The sequence below is a fragment of the Gorilla gorilla genome, chromosome 15 (assembly GCF_029281585.2).
Source record: "Gorilla gorilla gorilla isolate KB3781 chromosome 15, NHGRI_mGorGor1-v2.1_pri, whole genome shotgun sequence".
Classification (NCBI taxonomy): domain Eukaryota; kingdom Metazoa; phylum Chordata; class Mammalia; order Primates; family Hominidae; genus Gorilla; species Gorilla gorilla.
In genome coordinates, this window is record NC_073239.2 from 71,827,635 (window position 1) to 71,850,302 (window position 22,668).

At 44.3% G+C, this 22,668-nt stretch overlaps 1 protein-coding gene across 1 annotated transcript in view; it reads right to left on the reverse strand.

The window, feature by feature from the left end:
- The window catches only part of GCH1 (GTP cyclohydrolase 1), a 60,546-nt gene extending 44,336 nt beyond the window's left edge, over positions 1–16,210 (reverse strand). Inside the window, exon 1 of the mRNA XM_031002019.3 lies at positions 15,617–16,210. Coding sequence (XP_030857879.1) covers positions 15,617–15,959 — 343 coding nt within the window. The 5' untranslated portion in view covers positions 15,960–16,210. The remainder of the gene's footprint in view (positions 1–15,616) is intronic.
- Positions 16,211–22,668: the final 6,458 nt, after the last annotated feature.

Consider the following 22,668-nt stretch of genomic DNA (forward strand, 5'->3'; position numbering starts at 1 on the left):
TGGAAACACTAGCTGACTGCTGAAGAAGAGCCAACCAGCTGGTGGGAGAGCTAGATTTTGACCCATCTTCTGACTCCAGACCAGAGCCTCAATCTTGGGCTGAACTCAACCTACTAGAAGTGTGGACTGAAGGGGAGAGGTCCCCTTCAGGAAACACGCATCAGGGGTTACTGTAGGTTGAAGTCTGCCATGTGGTGACAAGGCCCAGAGCTGATGACAGCAAAAGACAGCAAATCTGATATTTTAAAAGAAAAGTAAAATCCAATATAAACTGTCAGCCAGGAGAGCAGATCAGAAAGAGTGGTCTAATGCCCAGAGACTGCCAGAACCAAAGTGGTGCGCATCAGTCACAAAATACTGTTTCACCAACTATTTATTTGGCTTATATGAGGGAAAATTCAGAAATGTAATGCTATGTTGACCTTTTCTTTTTGAAATCAAACTGGAAAAATTTCAGGGGAAAGGAAAATCCCATTAAATCTTCAAACTAATAAAACATTTTTTAAAAAGGAACTTCTCTAGAGACGCTTATCCTAGAAAACCAGTGAAACAGGGCTTTTAAAAACCAATTAGAAGTCTTTAAATCTTCAAGATCCAAATACTTAGTGTCTCCCAGTTGTGACAGTGCACGAAGTACAGAGCATTCCTGCTAAAAATGTTTTCCAGGAATTTAGTGAGGTCTTTAGACCTGACTTGCAGTTACCAGGAATATGAGAAATACAGAAGTTAAATGAAAACAAACAAACAAAAAAATCATACAAATCACAAAGGTAGAGTATCTTACAGGACAACTGACCTCTCTGATAAAGCAGTGGCAGGGGTTGGGGGCGGTAGGCGCTATTCCAGATTAAAATGTAATAATCAAATGCAAATGTATGGACCTTGAGTGGATCCTTTTTGGAAAAAATCATTAGTAAAAGACATTTGAGACACCTGGGGAAATGTGAATATATATTAGGTATTAGATGATATGAAGGAATGAATAGCTAATTTTACTAAGGGTGGTGTAAATCATTAAGAAAAACGCTTTTTAGGGTGACATTTCACCTCTAAATACATGTCTCTGATTTACTATCAGTAAACGAATAAACTACGCCAATATGGCAGAATGTTAGTTTTCAATCTAGGTGGTAAGTATATAGGTGTCTATTATATAATTTTGACTACTTTTATGTTTGAAGGTTTTACATAATAAAAAATTAAAATTTACAAATACATGAGACTAACAGTGAATATTAGTTTTTTCGGTATTACTATTCTACCCAACCACTCCTTTTCTAGTTTATATGAAGCTTTATTAATAAACTAAAACTTCAAGCACTAGTAAAACTAACAACTGGTTATTCTTTTGGTAGAAGCAACAACAACATTCTTGGGGGGAAAAGTCTTTAAATAAAGGCTCTGTCTAATCAAAGGAGCTACAGGTAGGAAGACCATAGATCCCAAGAACACTTAGATAAGAAACCTTTTCAAAAATCTGCATCATAAGAAAAAAGACAGAGACCTGTTACTATAGAAACGATTTGCAGGGCTTGAACATTTCCAGGGAAAACAGCACCTCTAGCAAGGAAAGGAGGCTGAAGAGCTTCCTAGGGCCTTGCCTGTCAGCTGCTGGAAGTCAACAGAGTGAGCAATGACAATTCTGACAGGCCCACCCATGCTCAGAGACCTCGGCATGACAATTTAACTCCTAGTCCTACTGCCTCTCCCTTCAGACCAGACCCAGAATAGTCAAGTGACTCACCTACCTAAGTTCATAAACCAGTTAACATATTACTAGCCCAGGCTAGCTGTTCTTCCCATTACAGCAGGACAAAGCTTTGTTGACATACTAGGTTTTTTTTTTGTTTTTGTTTTTTTAGATGGAGTCTCGCTCTGTTGCCCAGGCTGGAGTGCAGTGGCATGATCTCTGCTCACTGCAAGCTCTGCCTCCCGGGTTCACACCATTCACCTGCCTCAGCCTCCCGAGTAGCTGGGACTGCAGGCGCCCACCACCACGCCCGGCTAATATTTTTTTTTTTTTTTTTTTTTTTTGTATTTTTAGTAGAGACAGGGTTTCAGCGTGTTAGCCAAGATGGTCTCGATCTCCTGACCTGGTGATCCGCCCACCTCGGCCTCCCAAAGTGCTGGGATTACAGGCATGAGCCACTGCACCCAGCCTATACAACTAGTTTAAGAAATACCAACGAGATTTCAGAATTAGATCAGTGAGCAGAATTTCCAACATGCTAAATATGAAGCTGAAAGATGTGCATCTACTTTTTATAAACTACTTCACTTGTAAACAGCCCCAGCCCTCAAAAAGCTGTTTACTGTGGTGGAGGAGGGGTAGAAGGGGAGAAAGAGATGACACCAAAATGAAAGGACACGCAGCATGGGATAAGTATGGCCTCCGTGGAGGCAAAGCCTGACAGCACTAACAGCTGGAGGCTGTCAGCAAACTGTTCCTTGAAGCTGAAGGGCAGACTGTTTTTGATAGGCCATCAGAGAGGCATACCTCCAGGGCTGCCCATGTGATAAACGATAAACGGTGGGGTCAATTAGAGGGGTATGATCTACAGCAGCTATGCCTTCAAGTCAACTAGTCAGCGACCTCACTGAGTTAAGGCCTCTCATCTGATCTCCAGGCACGCATAGCCCTTCATCACTGCTAATGAACACTGTACCACAAATGCCTAGACCACACAGGTAAAATTATATTTTAAGCTATTTTAGTGAGAGATTCCTTGTTTGGGATGTTTGCCAATGGCCTCTATTGAACTGAGTTCTGATTCCTGCTTAGGACAAATAAAAACTAATGTGTGATATATAAAACACATCACACTTCACAGGAAGAGCCATGGCCTCTTAGGACTGCACATCACAAACATTTGGACCAACTGGACCTCGAAAAATTCACCCAGAACTCAGTCACGGCCAGTTTCCTCACCTAAACCTGGCTGCTTGTTCACAGAAGCCTCCATAAGCAATAGTTGTTGATAAGCAAGAGGCAGCAGCCACCTCCCCATGGTTGCCAACCAAAAACAAAAAGGACAGTAAAATAAATTACAGGAGGAGGGCAGATAATAAAGGCCAAACATTGCAAAAGAACAAACCTCAGGATCTTCACCCGGGTCTCCAGCTCCAGCAAGGAAATGAGACAGAGTGGTTTCTCAGATTAACTGTGCACTAAACTATGCACTAAACTAAAATACTAAATTGCCCTATATGAGGAAATGCGATGGAAGATAAGAAAAAAAATGCCAAAAAATGTAGCAAGAGGCTACAACAGAACAAAACCTCACAGCAATGGTGAGGAAAGACAACAGAAAATCAATCAAGTGTTTTTTGCAAGGAAAAAACTTATTCGATTTTAGAAAAATCACTTTGGCATGAATGGATCAGAGCAGGACAAGCTAGGAGGCAAGGCGGCCAGTTAAGAGGTTATTGTAATTTAAGTGAAAGATGACTCAGATTCTAGAAATATTCAGGTGGTACATGCATCAGAACTTTGTGAGCATGATTAGCCAAGGGGATTCACGAGAAAGAATAATTGCAGATAAAACAAATAACCAGGCCGGGAGTGGTTGCTCACGCCTGTAATCCCAGCACTTTGGGAGGCCGAGGTGGGTGGATCATCTGAGGTCAGGAGTTCGAGACCAGCCTGACCCACACGGAGAAACCCCATCTCTACTAAAAACACAAAATTAGCCAGGCTTGGTGGCGCATGCCTATAATCCCAGCTACTTGGGAAGGCTGAGGCAGGAGAATCGCTTGAACCTGGAAGGTGGAGGTTGCGGTGAGACGAGATCGCGCCATTGCACTCCAGCCTGGGCAACAAGAGCAAAACTCCGTCTCAAAAAATAAATAAATAACCAGGTTATAAAGACTAGATGAAGTAGCAACATGTGTCAGGTTAAAATTCATTACAAGGGTTGACTATGGCCAGAATGAACTTTAAAGACATCAGATAAAGGAGCTGGCCCTAATGCCATTAATATTGATCTTTTAAAAGTTTAAAATAAATCTAATTGCCTTGAAAACTCCATTTAATTTTAACTCTGGCACAGATAACTATGAATGTTAGTGTATGCCTTTTATTGGAAAACACTTAGACCATAATCTCTAAACCAGCATGGACACGTTCTGCAAAAAACAAACAACCCAAAAAAACTCAAAATGAATTTCCTTCTAGGTTCAACTCAAAAGCTACTTTCTCCATAACATCTGGACTTTCCTGTCTCTCCACCAGAAGCACCCAGCTTCCCTCTGACTACACAGAACCCCTTTACTCCTTGAAGGCCAAGATCAGGCCAACAATCATCTTTGTTTCCCCTTTAACAGTGACTACTCATAGAGACCATCTACAGTTCCACTTTTCACAGTTTCAGTTACCCTTGGTCAAACATGGTCTGGAAATATTAAATGAAAAACTCCAGAAATAGACAATTCATAAGGTTTTTTTGTTTGTTTTCTTTTTGAGACAGAGTCCCACTCTGTCATCCAGGTTGGAGTGTAGTGGCACAATCTCGGCTCACTGCAACCTTCAGCTCCCAAGTTCAAGCAATTCTCCTGCCTCAGCCTCCCTAGCAGCTGGGATTACAGGTGTGCACCACCATGCCCAGCAAATTTTTTTGTATTTTTAGTAGAGATGGGGGTTTCACCATGTTGGCCAGCCTGGTCTCGAACTCCTGACCTCAAATGATACGCCCGCCTTGGCCTCCCAAAGTGCTGGGATTACAGGCATGAGCCATCATGCCTGGCATTTTTTTTTTTTTTTTTTTAAACAGAGTCTCGCTCTGTCACCCAGGCTGGAATGCAGTGGTGCAATCCCAGTTCACTGCAACCTCTGCCTCCCGGGTTCAAGTGATTCTCGTGCCTCAGCCTCCCGAGTACCTGGGATTACAGGCACGTGCCACTATGCCTGCTTAATTTTTGTACATTTTGTAGAAATGAGGTTTGGCCATGTTGGTCAGGCTGGTCTCTAACTCCTGAGCTCAAGTCAGTGGCCTGCCTCGGCCACCCAAAGTGCTGGAACTACAGGCATGAGCCACCACATCCAGCCAACAATTCATAAGTTTTAAAATGCACGTTATTCTGAGTATTGCGATGAAATCTTCAGCCCTTCTGCCCAGAATATGAATCAATCCTTTGTCCAGAGCATCCACATTGTCTATGCTACCTACCTAATAGTCACTTAGTATCCATCTCAGTGATCAAATCAACCTTCAGTTTTGCAGTGTTTGTTTTCAAGTAACCCTTATTTTACTTAACAATGGCCCTAAACCACAAGAGTAGTGACATTGGCAATTCAGTTATGCCAAAGAGAAGCTGTGTTTCCTTCAAGCGAAAAAGATTAAAGTTCTCAGTTTATTAATGAACAAAATCATTACGCTGAGGTTGCTAAAACTATATTAAGAACAAATCTTCTGTCTGTGAAACTGTGAAGGAGGAAAAAAAAATTCATGCTAGTATTGTTGTTGTACTTCAGACTGCAAAAGCTATGGCCACAGCGCATGGTAAGTGCTTAGTTAAGATGGAAAAGGCATGAAATTTGTGGGTAGAAGACACAAACAGAAATTTATTCTGAATGATGGCAATCCGGTTTGGTACTACCCTCAGTTTCAGGCACCCACTGGGGGTCTTGGAACAGATCCCCAAGGATAAGGGGAACTACTGTATCTTCAATTCTAAGGATTTCTTGAAATAAGGAAATTAAAATATAATATGTGTTGAGAATATACAACATTGTACAGAATGAATTACTGATGTGGTGGCTCACGCCTGTAATCCCAACACTTTGGGAGGCAGAAACGGGCGGATCATCTGAGGTCAGGAGTTCAAGAACAGCCTGGCCAACACGGTGAAACCCAGTCTCTACTAAAAATACAAAAATTAGCCAGGCATGGTGGTGGGCACCTGTAAACCCAGCTACTCAGGAGGCTGAGGCAGGAGAATTGCTTGAACCCAGGGGACGGAGGTTGCAGTGAGCCAAGATCACACCACTTCACTCCAGTCTGGGCGGAAGAGCAAGACTCTATCTCAAAAAAAATAAAATAAAATAAAATAGATGTTTTTAATGTGGATGAACCTTGAAGACATTTTGCAAAGTAAAATAAGCCAGACATGAAGGACAAACATTGTATGTTTCCGGCCGGGTGCGGTGGCTCATGCCTGTAATCCCAGCACTCTAGGAGGTTGAGACAGGCCAATCACTTGAGGTTAGGACTTCGAGACCAGCCTGGCTAACATGGTGAAACCCTGTCTCTGCTAAAAATACAAAAATTAGCCGGGCATGGTGGTGGGCACCTGTAATCCCAGCTACTCCGGAGGCCGAGGCAGGGTAATTGCTTGAACCTGGGCGGCAGAGGTTTCAGTGAGCTGAGATCATGCCACCGCACTCCAGCCTGGGTGACAGAGCAAGACTCTGTCTCCAAATAAATAAATATTTCTACTAATGGGCTCCAATAGAATAAAATTCTAGTAAATGAATGTCCTCTTGGCCTTGAGTATAACAGATTTAACTTGGTTCAGATACTCTTTGCATAACCCAACACAAATTATCTCCCAATCTAATTACTATAGACTCTAGCAAATTTATAACCGTGGGAAACATATTTGTTTGCATAACCTGGAACTGAGAATTGTTCACATAATCCAGGATTCATAATCTGGGATCCAATGATTAGACAGTTGCCCTCTCCTGGTGAGTTTTAACACTGCAGTCTACTCAACCAAATACTAGACTCAAATTACAGTCCTCATATAGAAATCACTGGCAAATAAGTCAGGTGGGGAATGCCCAGGCATGGAAGGGTTTCTAGAGGTGGACAAAGCAAACAGCAGAGAAAATACAAAAGCGGGGATAGGTGAGGAAGAAGGGAGAAATGATTCAAATAAATTAGTAAAATATTATTATTAAAATTAAATCACCTACCAGAGATTACAATGATTCTCATTCTATATCATCCTCTCAGCTCCGCCACTTTCAAGATACAGTCTTGGGAAAGTTCTCTCTGTGCCCCAATTTCCTTATGTATAAAATGGGAATAATATTGCCTACCCCATCGTGCTACTGTGAGGATCAAATGAGGTAACACATGTAAAAACTCACTGTTTAGCACAAAGTAAGCCATCAGCAGTATTTGTTACTCAGAACATCAGTCGGCTTAAGCATCGCTTCACCCATTCATGCTCCCATCTCCTGGCATTGGTCAAGTTCCTATGCCAAGTGCTCTCACTGAGCTGTGTTTTTGTTTATCATCACATTTCTCAATCTCACAACACATTTCTATTTCATGTGATTCTATCTGCTAGGCTGTAAGTTCCATGAAGGCAGGAACTATACCTGGTTTTGCTCATCCTGCATTCCCAGCGTTCAGTGAAGTGCGTAGTACTTGATGATCAATGAAATTGTAGTAAAATTCCTACTAATTTTTTTAATAATAGTATTTAGTACTAATACAAGTTGAATAGTGCCATTCGCCAAAAAAGATATGTTGAAGTCCTAAACCCCAGGTATCTTTAGCATATGACTTTATTTGGAAGTAGGGTTGTTGCAGATGTAATTAGCTAAACTAACACAGGCATACTGGAGTAAAGTGGACCCTGCCTCATATGACTGACATCCTTATAAGACAAAACAAAAACATGGACACTGACAGAGGCAGCGACTGGAGTGACGCAGCTCAAACCAAAGAACACCATCAACTGACGGCCACCACCAGAAGCTGGGAAGAGGCAAGGACAGCCTCCCCCACTACAGGTTCTGGAGTGAGTATGGTTCTGCTGACCCCTTGATTTTGGAACTTTAGTCTCTAGAACTGTGAGACTGTTTATTTCTGTCATTTAAACCACCTAGTTTGTGGTACTGTGTGATAGCAGCCCTGGGAATCTAGTATGAGTACCAACCTGAAGGCTTTGCTTGCTATAGTGAAGTTATGTATATTGATTTTTCCTCCCATGTCAGAAAAATTGTTTATAGATAATCCATTTTTAAAAGAAACTATTAGGATTGGCTTTTCTCCCCCTTTCTAGGTAACTTCTTAACTGTTTTATTCCACTTAGACATGTCCAAAATTCCAATCATATAATATGTCAAGTGCCTTGTTATTTTTTCTTCTTTATTCACAGTGCTCTTTCTGGCAATGAATACAACTAAGTCCTATATAAGTGTTCATTAACAAACCAAGCACAAAAATTATTAATGGATCAAAATTTGAGTGAGCTACACATCTAAAATAGTACCTCTTAATGATGAGAAGAGCATTTCTATAATATACTTTAAAACTTGGGACATAAACTCACCTTTCACCCATGATATAGGAGAGAATAGTAAATAATTTATGTTTTTGTTCCTCTTCACATCTTAGAAGTTGTTAAAATTCTTAGTTCACCACAGCAGTCTAATTTAATAAATCCGAGAGGTTTGTGATTCAAAAAGAAAAACCTTTTGTGATTGCTACCACATTTCAGTATGAAGTGTCTAAGATGCATTTTTGTATAAACAAAGTATCTAATTGCCTCCCATTATCTTCAGCGAATAGACATAATCTTCCAGTGAAAATGGCTGAGGTGGGGATATGACTCACTGCCAGTGTCTGTGCTTCCTCAGCCCTCACAGGGAAGCAGTCAGCCACCTCCAATGCCATCTCCTCACGCTGGATTATATGCATGCTTCCCAAAATTTTGAACTGTTAACATGATTTATGAAAACTGTCTTGGCAGACAAGCTAAAACCTACTTTAACTGGAAATGTGACAGAGTCAAGACTCTTGCATATTCCCAAAGACTCATAAAAAACAACTGATGGAACAAGTTATACCCATTTAATCCTTGGTAGATAATGCTGTCTGAAAGGCTGTTCCCATGTATACCTGGAAGGGTCAGTTACAGGGGCATGAAGATCAAGCTCTCAGAGAATAGCAGACTCTCCAATTTAACTAAGTGTAGGTTCTGAATAAAAGAATAGTGGAAATACAGGAAAGGTACCTTATATAGAAAGGAGAACTCACCAAGATAAAACCTTGAATATTTAAGAGAACTAGGATACAGCTAAACTGAAATGGGACAGAAATAGATCAAGATGAGCTGGTCTGAGCTGGTCCAAGGATCAGCTTGTGAGGTGGATTCAAAGGACAGCCAGTTCCTGGGAGAGATGATAGCGTCTCCTCCAGCCCTCCCTCCTAGCCCATGAGCTACAGTCCAGTAGTGAATAGTACTAGGAAACCTATACAACCCTGACACCGCCCTGGTCACAGATGACCACAGATGCTCCCACGGAAGGTACACACTGGAAAGTAGGGAAAAGGTGCACAAGGAGACAGTCATGGATGCTGCAACGTAGGGAAAACTGAACAAATTCCCCAGAATGCCAGGAATCTGGATCAATCCACACAAGAGGAACTGGGAGGAAAAATGGATTTTGAAGAATGTAAAATACCAACTTATTTTAAATTTTACAACACTTAAGTCAACATTACTAACCAGGAGTTAATATACAGAATACAGATATATTAAAGATATAAAGTCCTGTATCCTGTTTACAAGCACAGAAAAGTGACCTTCAGAGAAGTATGTTCTTATCCAAAAACAATATATAGTGGCCACTTGACTCATGCTCTCTAAAGAAATAAAAGGTATTGTGCAAAAGTGTTTATGGACCTAAAGATGTGGGTTCCCACTCACTCCTATCTCCCACCAGTATCCTTCCTTCTCCCTGCCATCCAGGTTGGTCCAAGACCCCACCACATTTCAGGTTCATTCCTTTAAGTTCAGCATCATCCTTGTTCTCACTACTCTGTCTTCTCTTTAATTGTATATCTCTTTAAAAAAAAAAAAGAAATATTAAATCCTTAAACAGATCCCCTAGATACAGGCTTTCAAACTCTTGACTACAACCTACAGTAAGAAATGCATTTTACATCTGGAGCCAGTGCACACACACACAATTATACCTATAAAACCTACATAGAAGTTTCTCGGCCGGGAGCGGTGGCTCACGCCTGTAATCCCAGCACTTTGAGAGGCCGAGGTGGGAGGATCACAAAGTCAGGAGATCAAGACCATCCTGGCTAACATGGTGAAACCCCATCTCTACTAAAAAAATACAAAAAAAAAAAAATTAGCTGGGCGTGGTAGCAGGCGCCTGTAGTCCCAGCTACTCAGGAGGCTGAGGCAGGAGAATGGCGTGAACCGGAAGACGGAGCTTGCAGTGAGCCCAGATCGCGCCACTGCACTCCAGCCTGGGCTACAGAGTGAGACTTCATCTCAAAAAAAAAAAAAAAAAACAAAAGAAGTTTCTCAAAACACTTGTCCTTACTATATGTGATAGACTGATCTTATCCATTCTACTCCACTTTTTTTTTTTTTTTTTTTTTTTTGAGATGGAGTCTTGCTCTGTCGCCAGGCTGGAGTGCAGTGGCACAATCTCGGCTCACTGCAACCTCCGCCTCCGGGGTTCAAGTGATTCTCCTGCCTCAGCCTCCCAAGTAGCTGGGACTACAGGCACGCACCACCACGCCCAGCTAATTTTTGTATTTTTAGTAGAGACGGGGTTCTTGATCTCTTGACCTCGTTATTTGCACACCTCAGCCTCCCAAAGTGCTGGGATTACAGGCTTGAGCCCCCGTGCCCAACCTCTACTCCACTTTTTTTTTTTGAGACTGAGTTTCGCTCTTGTTGCCCAGGCTGGAGTGCAATGGTGCAATCTTGGCTCACTGCAATCTCCGCCTCCTGGGTTCAAGCAGTTCTCCTGCCTCAGCCTCCCAAGTAGCTGGGATTACAGGCATGCACCACCACACCTGGCTAATTTTTGTATTTTTAGTAGAGAAGGGGTTTCTCCATGTTAGTCAGTTTGGTCTCGAACTCCCGACCTCAGGTGATCCACCCGCCTCGGCCTCCCAAAGTGCTGGGATTACAGGCGTGAGCCACCACACCCGGCTACTCCACTTTTTTTTTTTAATGCTGTTGACCCAATTCACAGTTTGAAATATACAGATAGGGTACACTGATTCAGTTCTCTGTGTAGCAGTATAAGGAAGTGGCTGAGAATTCTGCAGTCAGACTCTCTGGATTCAAATACCAGCTCTACTACTTGTGTCAACCTCTCTGCCTCAGTTGCCTTGTCATGGGGATAAGAGAAATGTTTACTTGAAAATTGGAAGACGAACCAAGACCATCCACGTAAAGCTTTTAACCCATTAAAAAGTACGGTCATGCATTGCTTAACAATGGGGATACATTCTGAGAAACACCTGAGAAATGCAGTTTCATATAGCAAACATTGAAGGAAGAGAGTGCTTACACAAACCTAGATGAGATAGCCTATTACACACCTAGGCTACACGGTAGAGCCTATTATTCCTAGGCTACAAACCTGTACGGCAAGTTACTGTAATGAATGCTGCAGGCAACTGTAACGCAATGGTATTTGTGTATTTAAAGATACGTAGGCCAGGTGGGATAGCTCATGCCTGTAATCCCAGCACTTTGGGAGACCAAGAGGAGAGGATCACTTGAGCCCAGGAGTTCGAGACCAGCCTGGGCAAAACAGTGAGACCCTGCGTCTATATTTAAAATACAAATAATAATAATTTTAGAAAGACATCTAAACATAGAAAAGGTACAGTAAAAATATAGTAGAAAAGACTTAAGATGGTATGTCTGTGTAGGGCACTTACCATGAAAGGAGCTTGCAGGACTGGAAGTTGCTCTGGGTGAGTCAGTGAATGCATGGTAAGTGAATGTGAAGGCCTAGGACATTACTGTACACTACTGTAAACTTTATAAACACTGTACACTTGGGCTACATTAAACATATTTTCTTTCTTCAATAATTTCAGCTTAATGTATTTAAAACTTTGACTCTTTTGTAATAACACAGCTTAAAACAAAAACACATTGTACAGCTGTGCAAAAATATTTTATATCCTTGTTCTATACCTTTTTCTATTTTTAATTTTAATTTTTATTTATTTATTTATTTTTGAGACGGAGTCTCACTCTGTCAACCAGGCTGCAGTGCAGTGGTGCAATCTCGGCTCACTGCAACCTCCACCTTCTGGGTTCAAGTGATTCTCCTGCCTCAGCCTTCCAAGTAGCTGTGACTACAGGTATGCGCCACCACATCTGGCTAATTTTTATATATTTAGTAGAGAGGGGGTTTCAACATGTTGGCCAGGCTGGTCTCTTTCTAACTCCTGACCTCAAGTAATCCGCCCACCTCGGCCTCCCAAAGTGCTGGGATTACAGGTGTGAGCCACCATGCCTGGCCCAATTTTCTTAATTTTTAAATTTTGTTAAAAACTAAGACATGGGGGAGACGAGAGGAAAAAACTAAGACACAAACAAACACATTACTCTAGGCCTACACAGGTCAGGATCACCAAGACATCACCAGACAATGTGGCCCATCATTGAAGGAAACAGCATAATGTAATGCATGATTATATTAAATTAATGGCTTATAATAATCTTAAATGGGCTGGGTATGGTGGCTCACACCTGTAATCCTAGCACTCTGGGAAGCCAAGGCAGGCAGATCCCTTGAGCTCAGGAGTTCAAGACCAGCCTGGGCAACATGGCAAAAACCCGTCTCTACCAAAAATACAAAAATTAGCCGGGCATGGTGGCACAAGCCTGTAGTTCCAGCTATTCAGGAGGCTGAGGTGGGATCACTTGAGTCCAGCAGAGTGAGACTGCAGTGAGCCGAGATTGCGTCACTGCACTCCAGCCTAGGCAGCAGAGCCAAACCCTGTCTCAAAAACATGAAAATAAAAATAATAATAATAATAATCTTAAATGGTCCGCTCCATAGACTTTTCTTTTCTGAAACAGGGTCTCCCCATGTTGCCCAGGCTGTTCTCCTGAGCAACAACTATCCTCCTGCCTCAGCCTCCCTAGTAGCTGGGACTGCAGGCACGCCACAAAACCTGTCTTTATATTGTGGTAAAATATATATAAAATTGGTCATTTTTAGCCATCTTGAAGTTACAATCCAGTGGCATTCACAATATTGTGCAACTATCACCACTCTCTAGTTCCAGAACATTTTCATGACTCCATAAGGAAGCTCCAAAGGAAGCTCCATACTCATTAAACAATCACTACCCATCCCCCTCTTCTCGCCAGTCCCTGACAACTACTAATCTTGCAGTGTCTCTACATCCATGGACTTTTTTTTTTTTTTTGAAATGGAGTTTCGTTCTTGTTGCCCAGGCTGGAGTGTAATGGTGCGATCTCGGCTCACTGCAACCTCCGCCTCCAGGGTTCAAATGATTCTCCTACCTCAGCTTCCTGAGTAGCTGGAATTACAGGCACCTGACACCATGCCCGGCTAATTTTTTGTATTTTTGGTAGAGAATGGGTTTTCCCATGTTGGCCAGGCTGGTCTCGAACTCCTGACCTCAGGTGATCCGCCCGCCTCGGCCTCCCAAACTGCTGGGATTCCAGGTGTGAGCCACCGCGCCCGGCCCATGGACCTTTTAAATAGTAAAACTTGACCAGAACAGTTTTTTGTTGTTTTTTTTTTCTCTAGAGACAGAGTCTCCCTCTGTCGCCCAGGCTGGAGTGCAGTGGTGCAATCTCGGCTCACTGCAACCTCCTCCTCCTGGGTTCAAGTGATTCTCCTGCCTCAGCCTCCCGAGTAGCTGGGACTACAGGCGCCCGCCATCACACCCGGCTAATTTTTTTTATCTTTAGTAGAGACGGGGTTTCGCCATGTTGGCCGGGCTGGTCTTGAACTCCTGACCTCAGGTGATCCGCCCACCTCAGCCTCCCAAAGTGCTGGGATTACAGGCGTGAGCACGGAGCTCGGCCAACCAGAACAGTTTTCTAATGTGGAATGATGTGTTCTTTGCAGTTATTAATCCTCTTTAAATGAATCTTCGCTCATGAGATATTTCAGCTAACCACTTCTCAAGTAAATCTGTGAGTCACTTTAGATAATTCTGTGACCTGTCTCAGGGTCAGAAATCCCTCTCTCTTTGGGTAATTAGATCCATGCTAGATTACAGAACACTGTCCTATGAATTCTCTTTAAGGGAGGATTCCCAAAGCCTGGCCGATGCTGTGGAGTAAACCACTTTCTGCGTCTGCAAGGGGCAAAATGAGTAAGGCCTTAAGAAGACATTTCATTACATTGTGAAATATCACACACACACACACACACACACACACACACACACACACACACACACACACACAAAAATTTAAAGCCCTAGACCTCCAAAGAGCTGATCCCACAGAAAACTGAAAGTTTATTCTTCAGTCTTTGTATTTTGAAATCGCTTCTGAGATTCCAAACTTTTGCAATTGAGGGGTAAAAAAAAGTGAATTTGGAAACAGAACTAGAAGTCACTGCCGGTTTTAGAGTGTAGCATCATTTCCTTTTGGGGCCCCGTCTCTTTCACATTCTGATTTCCCACCCTTCCTGTGGGGTGTGGAAGACTGGGCAAAAAATAACTTTCTTTTTCCCAGGGTCTATTTGGTGGAATCGCTCTACACTCCTTCAGAGAAATAACTGGGGCAGGGAGATTGCCTTTCCAGCGCACTGTTTTTCTTTCAAAAAACAGTGAACGGTAGAACGCTTCTTAGGCCAAAGAAATAAATGTCACCAAGACACACGGAAGGTGTAGACTGGAAAATAATGTCTTTGGTCCCAGCTGTAGAAGCCAGAAGCTTTATTTTTTTAAACATAGACCAATACTGCTTCTCTGGCCAACAGGCAGCAAAGTCCCCATTTTCCACTCTCCATCACCCCATCTTGCATCCTACCCACACTGATTGCATCCCCACCCTCTGGGTGAAAAGCCGACACGCCTCAGACGCTAACAGCACCGGGTCAACCCGGCTTTATTTTAGGGTGGGAGGGTGCGGGGATGAGACTGAGTCCTGGAACCCACGGAGCCCTCCGAATCCCGGAGTAGCTTTACTGCTTTTTGCGGGGTTGGGGGTAGGGGGAGGAAACAGATTTCAGCAGCAAACTCACCCAATCAACCTCACACCTCAAAGTCCGGGGAAGCCCGTGCCCAAAATTGTGCCGAATTTTGTAAATGTCCTGAACTGGAGTAAACATGAGGTGGACAAAAGAAAAGCACAACTCTAAGACTCCGATCCCCTGGCAAATCAGTGGGAATGCAGGTCCCCGAGGTTTCGGGGAAGGATCGCGCCAAGGCTTCAATCCAGATACACACCCTGACAATGGGAGCTCAATAAGGAACTACCTAGGAAGCCGTCGCCGCAGCAAGTGCCCAGGTGATCCTTATCGTGGGCAAGTTTGGAACCGCAGGTGCCCCGAGAATCCCGCGCTGGGCGCTCAGGCGAGAGGGCTCCGGGCTCCCGTCCACGCCCACCCGGGGCGTTCTAGGAGGGCTGCGCGCTGGGAGCGGGAAGGGCCCCTGGAAGGCGGCTGCAGCGAGTTCCGGGGCTGAGAGGTCGCTGCCACCCAGGAAGCCCCGACTGTGCCCCACGCAGGGCCTCGGCAGGGCGGCAGGCTAGGGCGGGTTCGGAGGTGACAGCGCCCGGCTCCCTGCGCCAGAAGTGAGGCAACTCCGGAAACTTCCTGGAGCCGGCGCGCGTTTCCTGCAAGCACCGCCCCCGCCGCCCGCACGCTCTAGCAGCCCGCGGGCGCACTGACCTGAGATGGTCTCCTGGTAGCCCTTGGTGAAGAACTGCATGGCCGAGGCCGCCCTCCAGGGCGTCTTCAGCAGCCCTTGCCGCTGGGGGTTCTCGCCCAGCGAGCTCAGGATGGACGAGTAGGCGGCTGCCAGGTTAGGGAGGTTCAGCTCGTTATCCTCCTCGCTGCGGGGCCGCTCGCCCTTCCAGCCGTCCGCGGGCTGCGCGCTCTTGGCCTCGGGCCGCGGGGGCTTCTCCGCCGGCCTGCTGGGCCCGGGCCGCGGCGGATCCCGCTCGGGGAACCCATTGCTGCACCTGGCGCCCCGCGGCTTCTCCGCCGGAGCCCGCACAGGGCCCTTCTCCATGGACCCGCCGCAGCCGCTGCCGTTCGGGAAGGACCCCGGGGCGCTTCGAGGTCTGCGGCTAAACTCCGCCGGTGGCCGCGGACAATGGGCTGTGGCCGGAGTCACCTGAGGAAGGTACGCGACCTGCTTAGCTCACACTCCGAGCCGGGAGCGGCCACAAGCTGGAAAGCCCGGCCGCGCCTCCTTTTTATGGCCCGGCGGCTCAGCCTGCCCCGCGGAGCGCTCCCATTGGCCGCCCCGCCTCGCGTCACGGCCCTCGCCGCGCCCCTCGGCCTCCCGCCCCCGGGGTCCCCAGCAGGGGTCGCGGCTCCGGAGACGCCCGGAGGGGTTCGCAAGCGTAGGGAGGGAAGGAAAAGGGCGCCGGCCCCTAGGATCCGGCGGGACCCCTCCACTTATTGCGGAATGAGCCGAACCCGAAAAGAGGCAGTCGTCCAGGAGCTGGGATCTCAGTGAGAAAGACGCGGTCTGGGCGCCCGGTCGCCCCCTCTTCAGGCCAAGAGGGCGCTGCATTGAAGGGCTCCGGTCCCCTCGCCATGTGAAAGATCAGCAAACAGGTGGCCTTGCCTGGAGAGAGACCGAGTTAAGCCACCGATTAGGAACCAACTCTTAAGCTTTCAAGGCAAGAGAATATGTGACTTCAGACTCCTGGGTTTAGTTAAAAACGCACCTGCCACCTAGGGGCCAGGTGGCACCGCTGTCGGGGCAAGTGTCACATCAAGTGGCCCTTATGTGGGTCCCTATGTCTAGAAGGATAGGATTTATGGTTGCTAGAACTTTGATCCTGGAAAAATTGATTTGCAAACGAAGACAGGACTTTCACTTAAAATCCATTTCCGTTGGTGGCTCACGCCTGTACTCCCGGCGCTTGGGGAGACCGAGGCGGGAGGATCGCTTGAGGCCAGGAGTTCGAGACCAGCTTGGAAAACATAGCAAGACCTCATCTCTATAAAACCCATTGCATTTTCTAGAAACGCAGTTGTGCAGATTTGGTGCTCAATTGTTTTACAGTTCCATGCAAAGCGTCTCTCCCCAGATGTTGGTACAAATTGTGAAATGCTATTCACCAACTGAACTCTTAACCAGTGACATCTGCTGTAACTGTTTTCTTTGAGATTAAAAAATGGACCTTTTTCCTCACTTGAGGGATTATCTCATAATGCCAAAGGTGAGCTTTAAAACATGTATCAAAGTAATATTTTTATTTTTTTCTTTTTTTTTTTTTTTGAGGCTCACTTCATCCTCCGCCTCCTGGGTTCAAACGATTCTCCTGCCTCAGCCTCCTGAGTAGCTGGTATTACAGGCACATGCCACCACATGAGGCTGATTTTTGTATTTTTAGTAGAGATGGGGTTTCACCATGTTGGCCAGGTTGGTCTTGAACTCCTGACCTCAGGTGATCCAACAGCCTTGGCCTCCCAAAGTGCTAGGATTACAGGCGTGAGCCACCTCGCCTGGCCATTAATATTTTATTTGTTTCAGAGTTTTGTTTTTTGTTTTTTTTTTTCTTTTTTTGAGACGGAGTTTTGCTCTTGTTGCCCAGGCTGGAGTGCAATGGTGCGATCTTGGCTCACCGCAACCTCCGCCTGCCGGGTTCAAGCTTTTCTCCTGCCTCAGCCTCCCAAGTTACTGGGATTACAGGCGCCTGCCACCATGCCCGGCTAATTTTTTTGTATTTTTTGTAGAGACAGGGTTTCACCATGTTGGCCAGGTTGGTCTGGAACTCCTGATCTCAGGTGATTCACCTGCCTCAGCCTCCCAAAGTGCTGGGATTATAGGCGTGAGCCACCGCGCCTGGCCTGTTTTGGAGTCTAATGTTGATTTTCTTTTTCTTTCTTTCTTTCTTTTTTTTTTGAGATGGAGTTTCGCTCTTGTAACCCAGGCTGGAGTGCAGTGGCACGATCTTGGCTCACTGCAACCTCCACCTCCCAGGTTCAAGCGATTCTCCTGCCTCAGCCTCCCGAGTAGCTGGGATTACAGGCACCTGCCACCATGCCCGGCTAATTTTTTGTATTTTTAGGAGAGGTGGGGTTTTGCCATGTTGGCCAGGCTGGTCTCGAACTCCTGACCTCAGGTGATCCACCTGCCTCGGCCTCCCAAAGTGCTGGGATTACAGGTGTGAGCCACCATGCCTGGCCTAATGTAGATTTTCTGACATATAAGCAGGTATTAATAGGCTTAGGATCAAACAAACCAATAGGGAAGCCTGTGGAATTATTCTATGCTAACAATGTAGCTTGGTCATTATAATAAGTAATTAGTATTTATGATACATCTGCTCTAGGCGCAGCTCCATTGGAAACATTCAGGAAAGAAATATGGACATTGCCTAGCCTTGTAGGCACCTTTACTCCAAAATGGAAGAAATGTTCATATCAGTGGGGTTATTTATTTATTTATTTATTTATTTTTAAATTTTAATCTATTTATTTAAGAGCGGGTTATGAGACTGGCTAATTTTTGTATTTTTGGTAGAGATAAGGTTTCATCATGTTGCCAAAGCTGGTCTCGAACTCCAGGGCTCAGGATTATAGGCCTGAGCCACCGTACCCGGCCCAGTGGGGTTTTTAAATAGAGAATATGAACATCCTTTGGAAAACCTCTTTGTCATTTTCCTCTTTATTAAAATTTTTAAATTTTTTATTGTAGGTTTTTATTGGGAGTGGGGCCCTGCAACATTTTTTTCCTCTAACTGTGCTGCCCACTGTCTGCTGATACCTCCTGGTCAGAATTATCTGCTGGGTCTCAAGCTATTTCAAGCATAGTTGAAGACAACATTCAAAGGATGACCTTGCATTTAACAAATGAAAACAAAGATACCAAGTGAGGTACTTTAAAAATGGAGAGAGTAGATAGAGATGCTTTCAGTAAGAATTTATTTTTAGTGGCAATCTTTTGTCTTCCTTTAAAAACATGTGTAAAGATTAACTAGTATTGTATTCCGCAAAGACAGTTTCTAATGAAATTTTTACCCTAAAAATTAACATTTTCTTACACGTATTGCCACTGAGGCACCTGCACCTTTGTTGCAGGACAGGGCCTCTGGATACATGCTAACTTGTAAAATGGAGGCAGTGCCTTTCAGCCAAATGCCCAAAAATAATACAAGAAAACTTTGAAATCACCAACATTATATGAATAATTTAATAGTAAAATGTAGATAGTTGACAAGGATGGTTATAAGTAGCAACAGGAGAAAAAAGAGGAATAAACCAAAAGGGGAGTATGTCCCAGATAATTTATTAGCATAAAATGGTTCAACGGTAATACTATGAGCATTTACAGCTAGGAATTGTTACCGCATCCATGTTTTTCACCCAGTAAGGGATTCATTTTCAGCTTGGACCCAGTCTGGGAGTTTCTTTCTACCAAAAAGCCAAGGAATTTTTTAAAGTCTCTAATTTCTAGGACAGCAGCAGAACAAAGAGGCAGATGAGAGAGACACACCAAGTCAGAGACTGAACACTGCAGTGCTACAGAAATGTACAAAGAGTTGTTTGCCAAGTGTGATATGATGATACATGTATATGTAGGTTTTCAGCCATAGTACCTGGTTCATAACTCACAGTCTTTTGTTACAATGTTGGGGCACTTTAGGCCTAAGAAAATAGAATCAATCTCTCTCTCTCTCTCTCTCTCACCTTCTGCTCCCCTTCCACTCACTAAAGGCAGGACTCTAATCATCTCCCGCCTTTCTGATTATGGATCATAAACCCTCATTGCAAACAGGGTCCTGCCTCATACCCTGGAGGAAGCATGGCTGCACAGAGAGGTCAATCACACCTTGACACGGCTGTCCATGCTTCAATCATGCCTATACAATGAACATAAAAGGCCCAGACGGCAGGGCTCAGGGAGGTTTTGGACAGCTGAATATGTGGAGGTTCCTGGAGGGTGGTGTGCCCAGGGAGGGCATGGAAACTCCATACCTCTTACCCCATACCTCACCCTATGCATCTTTTCATCTGTATCTTTTGTAATATCCTTCATAATAAACTGGTAAACATAAGTGTTTCCCTGAGTTCTTTGAGTCACTCTAGCAAATTAATTGAACCCAAAGAGGGGGTTGTGGAAACCCCAACTTGAAGCCAGTCAATCAAAAGTTCCAGAGGCCCAGACTTGTGAGTGGTGGAAAGGAGGGGCCGGTGTTGGGGACTGAGCCTTCAACTTGTGGGATCTACAGCTATCTCCAGGTAGGCAGCATCAGAATTGAATTGAATAAGAGGGAGGACACCTAGCTGATGTCCCCTGCTTGGTGTGTGGGAGAAAACCCCCACCCATTTGGTCACAGAGTCTTCTGTGTTGACTGTTGTGGTATAACAGCAGAAGAAAACCACAGTTTCAATTTATCCAAACACCAAGGGTAATAGACAAACTAACATTGGGTATTTGGCAACAGTAATTGGAAAAAAGCAAATTTAAGTGAACTTGATGGAGGCTCTATACTTGAAATTCAAACTCTGGAGGAGATTTTGGATCAAGGTAGAAAGGTACAAAGAAAAGGTGGCCGGGCATGGTGACCCAAGCCCGTAATCCCAGCACTTTGGAAGGCCAAGGCAGGTGAATCATTTGAGGTCAGTAGTTCAAGAATAGCCTGGCCAACGTGATGGAACCCCATCTCTAATAAAAAATACAAAAATTAGCCGGGCATGATGGTAGGCACCTGTAGTCCCAGCTACTCAGGAGTCTGAGGCAGAAGAATCGTTTGAATCTGGGAGGCAGAGGTTCCAGTGAGCCAAGATCACGCCACTGCACCCCAGCCTGGATGACACAGCAAGACTCCATCTCAAAAAAAAAAAAAGGCTCAAGAGCCTCATATTGAGTATAATAAGCCATCCAAAGCCTAAATGTACCCATAAAGGATACCCTAACAGACATGTGTCCCTGGTAGAGAATCTGCAATACCATCTCAGAAGAACAGGCAGATGCTAAGAGGGTTGCTAATAGAGAGTGCACCTCAGCGCTGCTGAACTCTGTCCCTGCCTCCACATTACCCCAGAAGAAGGGATGCAACACAGCTCCTCAAGCTCCAGACTGCAGCAGAGTCAGGAAAACAAAAGGGCTTCTGTTATCATGGAAAAACCTGAAGATGTCTCAACAATATCAGAGATACACAGTGTCAGGAAACAGCCTCCCAAGCATGGGCAGGGGGCAGAGAAACAGCATGGCAACCGTGCAAACATACACCAGCCAAACAAAACAAAAGAAAACCAAGGGGGAACATCATATGGCATGCAGGAGACATAAAGGCAAATAATGCAACTAAGAAGAAAGCAAATCTCATGGAACAGAAGAAAATTCCTCACGAATGTTTGATGCCAGAGACTAACTCAATAAAAGTATAAATTCAGGCTGGGTGCAGTGGCTCATGCCTGTAATCCCAGCACTTTGGGAGGTTGAGGCAGGAAGATCACCTGAGGTCAGGAGTTCAAGACCAGCCTGGCAAACATGGTGAAACGCTGTCTGTATTAAAAATACAAAAATTAGCCAGCGTGGTGGTGGGCACCTGTAATCTCAGCTACTTGGGAGGCTGAGGCAGGAGAATGGCTTGAACTTGGGAGGCAGAGGTTGCAGTAAGCTGAGATCACGCCACTGCACTCCAGCCTGGGCAACAGAGCGAGACTCAGTCTAAAAAAAACAGACAAACAAACAAAAATCATGAATTTAATAAGACAAAAGCCAAAATAATAGAATTGAAAGGGGAGCTATGGATCAACAAAATAAATTGAGGACCATCATTATTATAGAATCAATTAGAAAGAACCATGTACAAAGTAGATACTGGTTGAAACTGTAATTGCTGATATAAGGAAAGACGTGAGAGTGAATACAGAACAAAAGACAAACATGAAAGCTATTAGAGAAGACAAAGATGATCCAGTGTAAGGATAATTAGGGTTCCTGAGGTAAAGAACTCAATGAATGTGAGGGAATGTAATCAAATATATCACACAAGTGTATTAATCCTTACATTTATGTTTGATTGATTTTCGACAAGGATGCCAAGACAATTTAATGGGGAAAGAAGGATCTTTTCAACAAATGATACTAGGACGACTGGATATCTACATACAAAAGGAAGACATTGAACCTCTATCTCACAACATATACAAAAATAAACTCATCGGGTAGGTGCAGTAACAGGCACCTGTGGTCCCAGCTTTGCTGGAGGCTGAGGCTGGAGAAGTCTTGAGCCCAGGAGTTTGAGGCCAGCCTGGGCAACATAGCGAGATCTTATCTCTAAAAAATAAAACAAAAGAAAATCAGAATGTAAGATGTAAAATTATTAAACTCTTGGAAGAAAATATAGGCATAAATCTTCAAGACCTTGAGTTAGGCAATTGGATTTCTTAGAAATGAAACCAAAAGTAGCGCAACAAAAGGAAAAATGTAGAAAAAACCTAACAGCCATGTCATGCGGTGGTAAAGAAACAACCTTCAGTTTCACTGTCTGGGTTCATGGCCTGGCTCCATCAACTATCTTTGTTGTCAATAGGCAAGTTTCTTAACTTCTTTAAGCCTGGTTTCTCCTCTGTAAAATGAGTATTATATATAGAGTCTTTGTCATAGGCTTATTGTGAGAGTTTGAGAGAGCAACAGTATTAGACATATACAATTTGAAAAATAAGTATTGGCCATTATTAATGACAAAAATGTCTTTATACAAAAGCAATATTTTAATTCTAGCAAGTTCCCCTAGATTTTATTGTTG